Source organism: Oncorhynchus kisutch, linkage group LG19 (genome assembly GCF_002021735.2).
Source record: "Oncorhynchus kisutch isolate 150728-3 linkage group LG19, Okis_V2, whole genome shotgun sequence".
Taxonomy (NCBI): domain Eukaryota; kingdom Metazoa; phylum Chordata; class Actinopteri; order Salmoniformes; family Salmonidae; genus Oncorhynchus; species Oncorhynchus kisutch.
This window is the reverse complement of record NC_034192.2, coordinates 19,726,790-19,739,575: the sequence shown is the minus strand read 5'-3', so window position 1 is coordinate 19,739,575 and position 12,786 is coordinate 19,726,790. Positions and strand designations below refer to the sequence as shown.

Sequence of the window (12,786 nt, the reverse complement as noted above, 5' to 3'; positions counted from 1 at the left end):
CATAGAAACATGTCAAACGATGTATAGAACCAATCTTTAGGATGTTTTTAACATAAATCTTCAATAATGTTCGAACCAGAGAATTCCTTTGTCTTTAGAATTGCAATGGAACGCAGGTCGCTATCACATGAACGCGCGTGGTCAGCTCATGCCACTCTGGCAGACCTCTGACTCATTCAGCTCCCATTCCCCCCTCCTTTACAGTAGAAGCATCAAAACAAGGTTCTAAAGACCGTTGATATCTAGTTGGAAGCCTTAGGAAATGCAATATGACCCCATAGACACTGTATATTCGATAGGCGATGAGTTGAAAAACTACAAACCTCAGATTTCCCACCTCCTGGTTGGATTTTTCTCAGGTTTTTTAAACTTCAGAGTATTTTCTATCAAAATCAACTAATAATATGCATATATGAGCAACTGGACCTGAGTAGCAGGCAGTTTACTCTGGGCACGCTTTTCATCCAAACGTGAAAATGCTGCCCCCTATCCCAAAGAAGTTAAAGTTGGAGAGGGAGATATAAGACTCCAGCTTCAGTGATTTTTGCAGTCCGTTCCAGTCATTGGCAGCAGAGAACTGGAAGGAAAGGCGGCCAAAGGAAGTGTTGGCTTTGGGGATGACCAGTCAGTTTTACGAGGGAATGTTTGGCAGCATGAGTGAAGGAGGCTTTGTTGCGAAATAGGAAGCCGATTATAGATTTAATTTGGATTGGAGATGCTTAATGTGAGTCTAGAAGGAGAGCTTACAGTCTAACCAGACACCTAGTTATTTGTAGTTGTCCACATATTCTAAGTCAGAACCTTCCAGAGTAGTGATGCTAGCCGTGCAGGTGGGTGGGGTTGTAGAGCATGCACTTAGTTTTACTAGCATTTAAAAGCAGTTGGAGGCCACGGAAGGAGTGTTGTATGGCATTGAAGCTTGTTTGGAGGTTTGTTAACACAGTCTTCAAAGAAGGGCCAGATGTATACAGAATGGTGTTGTCTGCGTAGAGGTGGATCTGAGAATCACCAGCAGCAAGAGCGACAGCATTGATATATACAGAGAAAAAGAGTCCGAGGCCCGAGAATTGAACCCTGTGGCACCCCCATAGAGACTGCCAGAGGTACGGACATCAGGCCCTCCGATTTGACACACTGAACTCTATCTGAGAAGTAGTTGGTGAACCAAGCGAGGCAGTCATTTGAGAAACCAAGGCTATGGAGTCTGACGATAAGAATGTGGTGATTGACAGAGTCGAAAGCCTTGGCCAGGTCGATGAATACGGCTGCACAGCAATGTCTTTTATCGATGGCGGTTATGATATGATTTAGGACCTTGAGTGTGGCTGAGGTGCACCCATGACCAGCTCGGAGACCAGATTGCATAGTAGAGATGCTACGGTGGGATTCAAAATGGTTTGTGATCTGTTTGTTAACTTGGCATTCAAAGATTTTACAAAAAGGCAGGGCAGGATGGATATAGGTCTGTAACAGTTTGGGTCTAGAGTGTCACCCCCTTGAAGAGGGGGATGACCGCGGAGGCTTTCCAATCTTTGGGGATCTCAGACAATACGAAGAGGGTTACTCCAAGCAGTTGTCACCTCAATTTGCTCAATTTCCACATTAATTATTACAAGATTTAGTTGAGGTTTAGTGAAAGATTTGTCCCAAATACAATAATTTTAGAAATATTTAGGACTGACTCATTCCTTGCCACCCACTCTGAAACTAACTACAACTCTTTGTTAAGCAGAGACACATTGGCTTTAATCAGATGCCGAGACAGCCACCCTGGGGAATTCCTGATTCTACCTGGATTATGTTGGAGGCGCTTCCCTTAAAGAACACCCTCTGTTCTGTTGGACAGCTAACTCTTCATCCACAATATAGCAGGTGGTGTGAATCCATAACACATCTGATGGACCTGGATATGGTCTGGATGGTGTATAGTAGCTTCCCACCAGAATGGGCTTTAGGTGAGGCAGATGAACCTGTAGCCATATTACTTCAACAGTATTTAACATGAGATCCTCTCTAATCTTTACAGGAATGTGGTTCTGAATATAAACAACACCTCCACCATTGGCATTTCTATCTTTCTATAAATGTTATAACATTGTATTGCTACCACTGTATCATCAAAGGTATTATCTAAGTGAGTTTCAGAGATAGTCAGAATATGAATGTCGTCTGTTACGAGCAAATTTTTTAGTTCAAGCTACATATGTTAACGTGGGCTATTTTGAGCACTTTTCTTCTGGGATGCTTACTTAATTGTGTTGCTTTACTGGGAAGATTAGCAGCAGTAGATATGCTCATGTTAGTGCAGGGTGAGCTGCACACAGTGGACTTCCTCCTAGGGCACACCGACAGTGCTAACAGTATAACAGGCACATGATTACGGCATACAATAGCTGTAGGATCAGCAGAGGCATTCAGGACAGTAAAAGGGACATAAATTAGGTTACATACATTGTGTCTACCAACACCCCTGTGTACCTAACATGAGCACAGGGAAGTATTATCCACAGGTACTGACTGTAGCAGAACAGAGGAGGTCATTGGGGATGTTGGTGCCTATGGAACCAGATGAGTTGGGAGCCATCAGTAAACTTTGAAGATAATAGGAGACAGATTCCAAGCAATAGCTATTCTCATAGAAGTCGCTATAGCACTGTTGGGATATCATCTTCTGAGGGCAGTGTTAGTAGTAGCAGGGGTTACCTCTGTAACACTGTTGGGATATCATATTCTGAGGGCAGTGTTCGTAGTAGCAGGGGTTACCTTGGTAGCACTGTTGGGATATCATCTTCTGAGGGCAGTGTTAGTAGTAGCAGGGGTTACCTTGGTAGTACTGTTGAGATATCATATTCCGAGGGCATTGATGTGAAACATATATACAGTGTTGAGTTACCTCAAGATTAGGCAAAGTTGATTAAAGCCACCGCACGTGTATATTGAGTGGCTATGGAGGAAGAAGGAGATGGGGAACAAAGTGAAAATGACATGGCTTGGGAACATCTCTTGGAGCCTGTGGTCGGGGAAGACTGGGTGAAAGCATACATTTTTTTTTAGGACCTTCATTTTTGTGGAACCCAGAAGAAAAGTATCCTGAAAGCATAGTCAGGCAAAGAGAGAGTGGGAATTGTCATGTTATCAAACTTTGGTTTTGTCTTTGCATATATAATTATGCATAGCTTAACACATTAATACTGTTATGTCTTGTGTTTCTTTTTGCTTTCATGTCTTGTGCCATCACTCTATTAGGAACCAGAAGCTGAAATGGGGAAAGTCAAAAGTGTGATTATAGAACAGAGGCCACAAGTCTTGGATTTGTAAAACATAATAATAAACTGTGAATGGTAATCATGTTTTATTTTTTGGTCATGTTTTATTATCATTGTTTGTTTATTTCTAAGTCATTTCCAAGTTTATATAATGTTGAACAGCATGGAGTTAATGTTCAAAGGGGGAACTGATGAGTTCTAAATATCCTTATTCATGTTACTGAGGGAGGGAGGGGATTGTAGAATGTTTACGTTCCGTCAGAACATGTTATTGTTAGACATCAGGTATCCTATGGAAAGGAGAAGGGTCACAGTCTGGTACAAGGACAGCCGTGAGTTGGGGAGGAGTGGGGAATTTGGGCTGAGGTCAGGTTAGATGAAGTGAGGAAGAACAGATATCACTAATCTTCTGTATAGCAAAAGAGGTGTATTGGCTGTTCAGATGTGTAAGGAGTGGGCTCAGCATAAGAGAAAGGGTTAAATACCAGTTTGTGTGAATATGTCTTTGTCTGTTCAGCTGTCTGAACCTTTGGATGAATTAACTTGCTTTGTGCTTTTATACTTGTCAGGTTCTAAATAACGGTAAAAATTAACAAGAGTAGGGGTGTGTCCTCTGTCACGCTCAGTCTTCAATAGCGTTTGTCCTCTGCTGGAGTGGTGACCATCACTTCCTTGTTTCCAAAGTCCCAGAATGCCGTCATGTGGAAGGCCATGTTGGAGAGCACCACCAGGTACTCACATAGAGCAAACAGAGTGTAGACTGGAGGGAAAGGGAGGGAGGAAGGGAGAAATAGAGAGGGAGGGAGTAAATGAGATGAGACATCCGTCAGTTATCAGTCACTTGTCTCAGTGAAGGAGAGATGCACTGTATATACAAAATTATGTGGACACCCCTACATATTAGTGGATTTGGCCATTTCAGCCACACCTGTTGCTGACAGGTGTACAAATATTGAGCATAGTCATGCAATCTCCAGAGACAAACATTGGCAGTAGAATGGCCTTACTGAAGAGCTCAGTTACTTTCAATGTGGCACCGTCATAGGATGCCACCTTTCCAACAAGTCAGTTCATCAAATTCCTGCCCTGCTAGAGCTGCCCCAGTCAACTTTAAGTGCTGATATTGTGAAGTGGAAAACGTCTAGGAGGAACGACGGCTCAGCCGCGAAGTGGTAGGACAAACAAACTCACAGAATGGGACCGCCGAATGCTGAAGCGCGTAAATATATATTCGGTCACAACACTCACTACAGAGTTCCAAACCGCCTCTGGAAGCAACGTCAGCACAAGAACTGTTCTGGGTTTCCATGGCTGAGCAGCCGCACACAAGGCTAAGATCACCATGCGCAACGCCAAGCATTGGCTGGAGCCAGGCCTAATCGCCCAACATCACGGCCAGACCTCACTAATACTCTTGTGGCTGAATGGAAGCAAGTCCCCACAACAATGTAGAAAGCCTTCCCAGAAGAGGGGAGGCTGTTATAGCAGCAAAGGGGGGACCAACTCCATATTAAATGTCCATGATTTTGGAATGAGATTTTAGACGAGCAGGTGTCCACATCCTTTTAGTGTACATTCAGACATATGATATACATAGCATGTTACAAAAGAGTAGAGAGAATGTGTACACTGGAAGAGACGGGAGCAAGAACCCAGCTGGGGTGGATGTGAAAGGAGCAGAGGTTTCAAACTGGAGTATTGGTGTTATCATTACTGGTAACGCCGGGGTTGACAAAGATATGAGGGAAATGGAGAAACAAAGCCCTAAACACACAGACAACTTCTACTCAAACTTCCTCTACTACAGGGTGATGTATATTACAAAACATGACATTATCAGGACCTTGATTGACTGAGCAGAGAGGAAAGAGGGGCATAATAAAAAAAGAATGGGTGGGGATCTGTTCAAAAGTAGTACACTATATAGGGAATAGGGTTCCAATACAGATGCCAAAAACTCACTTATGGGTTCGCAGTACTTGTTGTGGCGTCTGTAAAAGTAGGCGGCGACCAAACAAAAGCTGACATTGAAGAGAAAGAGCCGCACCTTCCAACGAAACGACGTGATCTCCTGGGAGAGACAGAAAGAGGAGGAGAGCCACCAACAGACAGAAAGAGAGATTGAGACAGAGAGGGGGAGAAAGAGATGGAGACAAACAGAGCAGTTAAAATGTAGCTATAACAGGTGGTGTTGCAATAGTGAGTTCAGAGTGCCTCAGGCTGGTGAGGGTAGTTGGGTTGGTCCCTGTGTGTGTAACCCACTTCCCCTGCTTTGAACAGATCAAGCCACACACTAACAATACATAAGCTGTGGACTCAAACACATACAGTTGAAGTCGAAAGTTTACATACACTTAGGTTGGAGTCATTAGAACTCGTTTTTCAATCACTCCACAAATATCTTGTTAACAAACTATAGTTTTGGCAAGTCAGTTAGGACATCTACTTCGTGCATGACAAGTAATTTTTCCAACAATTGTTTACAGACAGATTATTTCACTTATAATTCACTGTATCACAAATCCGGTGGGTCAGAAGTTTACACACACTAAGTTGACTGTGCTTTTTAACAGCTTGGAAAATTCCAGAAAATGACAACATGGCTTTAAAAGCTTCTGATAGGCTAATTGACATCATTTGAGTCAATTGGAGGTGTACCTGTGGATGTATTTAGGCCTACCTTCAAACTCAGTGCCTCTTTGCTTGACATTATGGGAAAATCAAAAGAAATCAGCAAAGACCTCAGAATAAAAATTGTAGACCTCCACAAGCCTGGTTCATCCTAGGGAGCAATTTCCAAACGCCTGAAGGTACCACGTTAATCTGTACAAACAATAGTACGCAAGTTTAAACACCATGGGACAACGCAGCCGTCATACCGCTCAGGAAGGAGACGTGTTCTGTCTCCTAGAGATGAACGTACTTGGGTGCGAAAAAGGGCAAATCAATCCCAGAACAACAGCAAAGGACCATGGGAAGATGCTGGAGGAAACATGTACAAAGTATCTATATCCACAGTAAAACGAGTCCCATATCGACATAACCTGAAAGGCCGCTCAGCAAGGAAGAAGCCACTGCTCCAAAACCGCCATAAAAAGCCAGACTACGGTTTGTAAGATCATGCTTTTTAGAGAAATGTCCTCTGATGAAACAAAAATAGAACTGTTTGGCCATAATGACCATCATTATGTTTGGAGGAAAAAGGGGGAGGCTTGCAAGCCGAAGATCACCATCCCAACCTTGAAGCACGGGGGTGGCAGCATCATGTTGTGGGGGTGCTTAGCTGCAGGAGGGACTGGTGCACTTCACAAAATAGATGGCATCATGAGGTAAGAAAATTATGTGGATATATTCAAGAAACATCTCAAGACATCAGTTAGACAAGTTAAAGCTTGGTCGCAACTGGGTCTTCCAAATGGACAATGACCCCAAGCATACTTCCAAAGTTGTGGCAAAATGGCATAAGGACAACAAAGTCAAGGTATTGGAGTGGCCATCACAAAGCCCTGTCCTCAATCCTATAGAAAATGTGTGGGCAGAACTGAAAAAGCGTGTGCGAACAAGGAGGCCTACAAACCTGACTCAGTTTTTTTATTTTACCTTTATTTAACTAGGCAAGTCAGTTAAGAACAAATTCTTATTTTCAATGAGGGCCTAGGAACAGTGGGTTACCTGCCTGTTCAGGGGCAGATCTGTACCATGTCAGCTCGGGGGTTTGAACTTGCAACCTTCCGGTTACTAGTGCAACGCTCTAACCACTAGGCTACCCTGCCGCCCCTGCACCAGGTCTGTCAGGAGGAATGGGCCAAAAATTCACCCCACTTATTGTGGGAAGCTTGTGGAAGGCTACCTGAAACATTTGACCAAAGTGAAACAATTTTAAGGCAATGCTACAAAATACTAATTGAGTGTAAGTAAACTTCTGACCCACTGGGAATGTGATGAAAGAAATAAAAGCTGAAATAAATCTCTACTATTATTCTGACATTTCACATTCTTAAAATAAAGTGGTGATCTGACCTAAGACAGGGAATTTTTACTAGGATTAAATGTCAGGAATTGTGAAAGACTGAGTTTAAATGTATTTGGCTGTGTATGTAAACTTCCGACTTCAACTGTACACCTCGGGTGACACCATCATAGTTCTGTGTGTGGTTATAAATTAATTTCCACACCTGTTTGCTGGTGTTGAAACTGTGGCTCAATGTGTGTTGAAAGGCTATCAGAGATTAGTGTGTGTCCATAATGAGCCAGGACCATAATGAGCTCTCTGGTATTCAAAAAGCATCTCAAAACAGCAATGCTAATCTAGGATCAGGTCTCTCTGTCCAATTATATTAATTATGATCAAAAAAGGCATAATTGATCCTAGACTCTTTATTAATAGGGTCCCTGGTAACAGTAGCTCAACACTGTCACGGGGTGGTGAGAAAGGGTCCTGTTCTCTGGCATGACTGCTGTAGCATTAATGACCCAGCCTCTGGCACACGTCTACTCCCCTTTTATGCAACACCTCTCTCTCATATATACATATATATATATATATACACACACACACACCTTACCCCACTGTCATCCTTCTTTCACTATCTGTTCAATAAAATCTGAAAATCGCATATACATTTTTTTAAAGGGTCCTTTTCCAAGTACAGGAATGAACAGCAGCTTTTTTAGTAGGATGTTGAGAAATTTATGACCGAGTCTTAAAAAGTGGGATAACACACCGACGATTACACTAGTACTCAAGGACTGAAGAGGAATGGCAATACGAAGGCACACAGCACAAATAAGAAACATGCACGGTAAGGTGAGGGAATGATGGTGTGTACTCTACCTCGGGGTTGAGACTGAACTTCTTAATCACCTGCCACAGTCTGCAGGTAATGAGCATGTGCAGAAGAGAGCAGGCGGCGAACGTGATAAAACCATTCTTGTGAACACCTGCCGAACACAAACCCGGCAGTGAATGTAACTCTAAAACACCAGCACATAATACAGTGGATAGCAACACATCTGTCACTTACTCTAAAAATGAAGTGGACATTAACGCAGGGTGTATGAATGCATGTGTACGATGCATTAGCCCATGTCCTAACTTGGAATGCAAAGCAGTGTGTGTGTATGTTTGATGCATGCTTGTGCACGTGTGCATCTACCGGTACTCACTGTAGGTCTCAGTAGAGGACACATAGGTGAGCAACAGCAGGCCTACGTTCTCTGCCAGGGCAGCTATGAGAGCCAGGACGCTAAGGCCCATGTCAGGGAAGCTCTTAGCAAACCGTCCGCGGTAGAAGCTGAAGTAGGCCGCAGCCACCAGGAAACGAGGGGCCGAGTGCAGGCCGATACAGAACCTCCATATATAGCGCTCTGGGACCAGACTGATAGACGCACTGATGGAAGGGAGGTAGTTGGGCACCTGGTGGTGAGGAGGTGCAGCAGGAGGAGAGGTCAGTCAATGGAGTGTTATTTGTATATGTAGTGTAGCACGTTCTACAATGCTGTATTTATTTAAGCGATACACACACATTGTCAGTATTACCAGTAGTGTAGCATGTGTAGAACATTCTGCATATAGCTAAGCTAATACTGCATTTATCAAAGTGCATCATAGGCCCTTATTTAAAGGAAAATTCCACCCAAAAAGTATATTTTGGTATTTGTTTCATTAGTCCATTGTTGTTATTGTCCCAACATGTATTACATGTCAGCATTCAAGATATTCAACTTTCAAAATACAGCCGGTATGATGCTCAATGCATGTATTTTGAAAATACATATATCTTGAATGATAACATGTAATACATTGTGGGACAATAACAACAATGGACTAATGAAACAAATAGGAAAACCTCCTTAGTCAAAAACCTTGAAAGGAAGTGTCAATGGACAGAGAGAGAGAGACAAGACAGACCGAGAGTGAGGTGAACTACTCACCTGACAGTGGGTATAGGTAGACTCATCGAAATGGAACATCAGAGAAATGACGATGCAGGCTATTAGACCGGTTAGAGCCAGCAAGACAGTCCCAACGGCAAAGTCCGTGAAAGGAAGCCGGATCAGCGGCTTGTCCCGATCCAGACTTCCGTACAGTCCCTGCAGCATCCTGCCAACAAAACACCACCCAAACAAATGGAACAGCTAACGTTAGCCGAGCTCCTTCATTGACAACTGTTTGGCTACTTTATTTTTAACATGGATGCATGGACAGCTGGCTAGTAGAGTAATAAAAGCTACATAACGTTATTTGCTGTATTTCAATAACCAGCTAACTACTATTGCCGAGCATCGGCGCGGCTAATTATGGCCAAACCAGTTAGCTAGCTAACGTTAGGTTAACATGACAGAATATTCGCTAGTTAGCTGCTCTGGCATGCATTTTGAAATGAACCACAATAATAAATCAACCAAATATAACTAGTATATAAACATACGGTAGCCTACCTGGCTTTCCCCCTAAGCTATCCCGACTGGGAGCTGGATTTCATAGCCTTCCACCCGGTCTCATCCACCAGACGACCATTATGGCTAACGTTAACACGCGTTAGCTAGCAGGCTAAAGTCAAGAGGTAACAAGCTACCGGTTCTCAAAGAGGTCGTTCAAATTGAGATCTGTAGCTAGTTAGTGTAAAGTAATCGTTATCAGTGGTGTGAGTATGCTGTGCTGATAGTTTGGTATTCCGTTAGCTGGTTGAATCAGCTGTAAGCGAAAAATAGTATAAACTGCACCCGGAAGAAGGTCCAGCTAAACTGGTATAATTTAAACCAGAGGAAAGGAAAGGCACAACTCGGTGGAAAATCTGTCTCCCTCCAGCAGGCGGCGTTATTTCCTTGTTTCGCTCAACAAGCAATGAGTTTATTTATGTAGATCAGTAGTTCCAAACTTTTTATAGTCCCGTACCCCTTCAAACATTCAACCTCCAGCTGCGTACCCCCTCTAGCACCAGGGTCAGCATACTCTCAATTTTAGTTTTTTTTGCCATCATTGTAAGGCTGCCACACACACATTATATGATACATTTATTAAACATAAGAATGAGTGTGAATTTTTGTCAAAACCTGGCTCCTGGGAAGTGAAAAAAGTCTTAAATCACTTTTCACATACAGTCTGTGCCTGTATTTAGTTTACATACTAGTGAGGGCCGAGAATCCACTCTCACGTAGGTACGTGGTTGCAAAGGGCATCAGTGTCTTAACAGTGCGATTTGTCAAGGCAAGAAACTCTGAGGGCAGCCCTGTCCAGAAATCTGGCAGTGGCTTCTGATTAAATTCAATTTTCACAGAACCGCTTGTTGCAATTTCGATGAGGCTCTCTTGTTCAGATATTGTTAAGTGGACTGGAGGCAGGGCATGAAAGGGATAATGAATCCAGTAGTTTGTGTCGTCTGTTTCGGGAAAGTACCTGCGTAATTGCGCACCCAGCTCACTCAGGTACTTCGCTATATCAGATTTGACATTGTCCGTATGCTTGAGTTCATTTGCACACAAAAACTCATACAATGATGGAAAGACCTGTGTGTTGTCCTTATTAATGCAGACAGAAAAGAATTCCAACTTCTTAATCACAGCCATAATTTTGTCCCACGCATTAAATATAGCTGAAGAGTCCCCGTAATCCTAGATTCAGATCATTCAGGTGAGAAAAAGCATCACCCAGATAGGCCAGTCGTGTGACAAGCTCATCATCATGCAGTAGTCAGACAAGTGAAAATTATGGTAGGTAAAGAAAACTTTAAGCTCGTCTCTCAATTTTAAAAAACGTGTCAATACATTGCCCCTTGATAACCAGCGCACTCTATATGTTGTAAAAGCGTTACTGCGTAGACTTTGATCTGAAGCCATTCTTGTGATTATTGTGACTTTGCCATTGTAATTGTTTGTAAGTTTGTGTAGTCAAATTAATCTATGATTGTATGCTATCCATTTGTTGTTTGTATGCTGTTCTTTGTATGGCATTTTAATATTTGATTATTAACCAATGATATTAGGCCACTCTTGGCCATGATTACAGACACATGTGTCTTTTGACACTATATAAACGAGTCATCCCGCAGTGTTTGTGATTATACCCTGATGAAGACAGCTTGGCTGTCGAAACGTTGGTAATTACATTTTTGCATCTGAGCTCCTAGAATGTGCGGCTCTCTTTTATTTTCAAGTAAAAGCGTTACTGCCCATATCATTGCATAATGCAGAAACTACACAACAGTTCTGGGGCCTTGCTTTAACAAAGTTAACCATTTTCACTGTAGTGTCCAAAATGTCTTTCAAGCTATCAGGCATTCCCTTGGCAGCAAGAGCCTCTCGGTGGATGCTGCAGTGTACCCAAGTAGTTGCACGCACGTTACCACTCCACTATGTCCCCCCGTCATGGCTTTTGCTCCATCAGTACAGATACCAACACATCTTGACCACCAAAGTCCATTCAATGTCACAAAGCTGTCCAGTACTTTAAAAATATCCTCTCATGTTGTCCTGGTTTCCAGTGGTTTGCAGAAGAGAATGTCTTCTTTAATTGACCCCTCATAAACGTAACGGACATATACCAGGAGCTGTGCCAGGCCCGCCACGTCTGTTGATTCATCCAGCTGTAACACATCAAATTCACTGGCTTGTATGCAAAGCAGTAATTGTTTCAAAACGTCTCCTGCCATATCACTGATGCATCGTAAAGATTGTTGTTTGATGAAGGCATTGTCTGAATAGTTTTTTGGGCCTTTTCCCCCAGCATTGTCCCAGCCATATCTGCGGCAACAGGAATACTTCAGTCCTCCACAATAGTATGGGGCTTGCCTGTCCTAGCCACTCGGTAGCTCACCATATAAGATGCTTCTAGCCCCTTCTTATTAATGGTATCTGTTGGTTTTATACATGTCTTACTACTCGAAAGTCATCTTTATTCTCGCTCAAAAAACTCCTGTGGCTTATTTTTCAAATTGTCATGTTTCGTTTCTAAATGTCTGAGCATGAGTTTATTTAAAAATATATATATTTAACCTTTATTTAACCAGGTAGGCCAGTTCAGAACAAGTTCTCATTTACAACTGCGAACTGGCCAAGATAAAGCAAAGAAGTGCGACACAAACAACAACACATGTAATAAACAAGCGTACAGTCAATAATACAATAGAAAACAAAAATAGGTCTATATACAGTGTGTGCAAATGGGGTGAGGAGGTAAGGCAATAAATAGGCCATCGTAGCAAAGTAATTACAATTTAGCAAATTAGCACTGGAGTGATAGATGTGCAGATGATGATGTGCAAGTAGAAATTCTGGTGTGCGAAAGAGCAGAAAAGTAAACAAAAAAACAATATGGGGATGAGGTAGGTAGATTGGATGGGCCATTTACAGATGGGCTATGTACAGCTGCAGTGATTGGTTAGCTGCTCAGATAGCTGATGTTTAAAGTTAGTGGGGGAAATATAAGACTCCAACTTCAGCAACTTTTGCAATTCATTCTAGTCATTGGCAACTGGAAAGAAAGGCGGCCTAAGGAGTTATTGGCTTTGGGGATGACCAG

At 42.6% G+C, this 12,786-nt stretch overlaps 1 protein-coding gene across 1 annotated transcript; it reads right to left on the bottom strand.

Annotated features, from left to right (window-relative positions):
• Nucleotides 1–3,330: 3,330 nt before the first annotated feature.
• On the bottom strand, nt 3,331–10,096 carry LOC109864420 (post-GPI attachment to proteins factor 2). The gene is made up of 6 exons (XM_020452201.2): nt 9,708–10,096; nt 9,201–9,369; nt 8,433–8,682; nt 8,101–8,207; nt 5,229–5,337; nt 3,331–4,026 (listed from the first exon to the last, which is right to left on the bottom strand). The coding sequence occupies exons 2-6, from the start codon at nt 9,366–9,368 to the stop codon at nt 3,896–3,898; spliced, it is 765 nt and encodes a 254-aa protein (XP_020307790.1). The 5' UTR covers nt 9,369; nt 9,708–10,096; the 3' UTR covers nt 3,331–3,895.
• Between the last annotated feature and the right edge of the window lie 2,690 nt (nt 10,097–12,786).

What these genes read in the sequence shown, in the direction of transcription:
- LOC109864420 (XM_020452201.2), bottom strand. Translation starts at nt 9,368, where the DNA reads ATGCTGCAGGGACTGTACGGAAGTCTGGATCGGGACAAGCCGCTGATC. An exon ending in GTCCTCTACTGAGACCTACA is followed by an intron (nt 8,208 to 8,432) that starts GTGAGTACCGGT and finishes TGTGTTCGGCAG; the next exon opens with GTGTTCACAAGAATGGTTTT. An exon ending in AGTTCAGTCTCAACCCCGAG is followed by an intron (nt 5,338 to 8,100) that starts GTAGAGTACACA and finishes TGTCTCTCCCAG; the next exon opens with GAGATCACGTCGTTTCGTTG.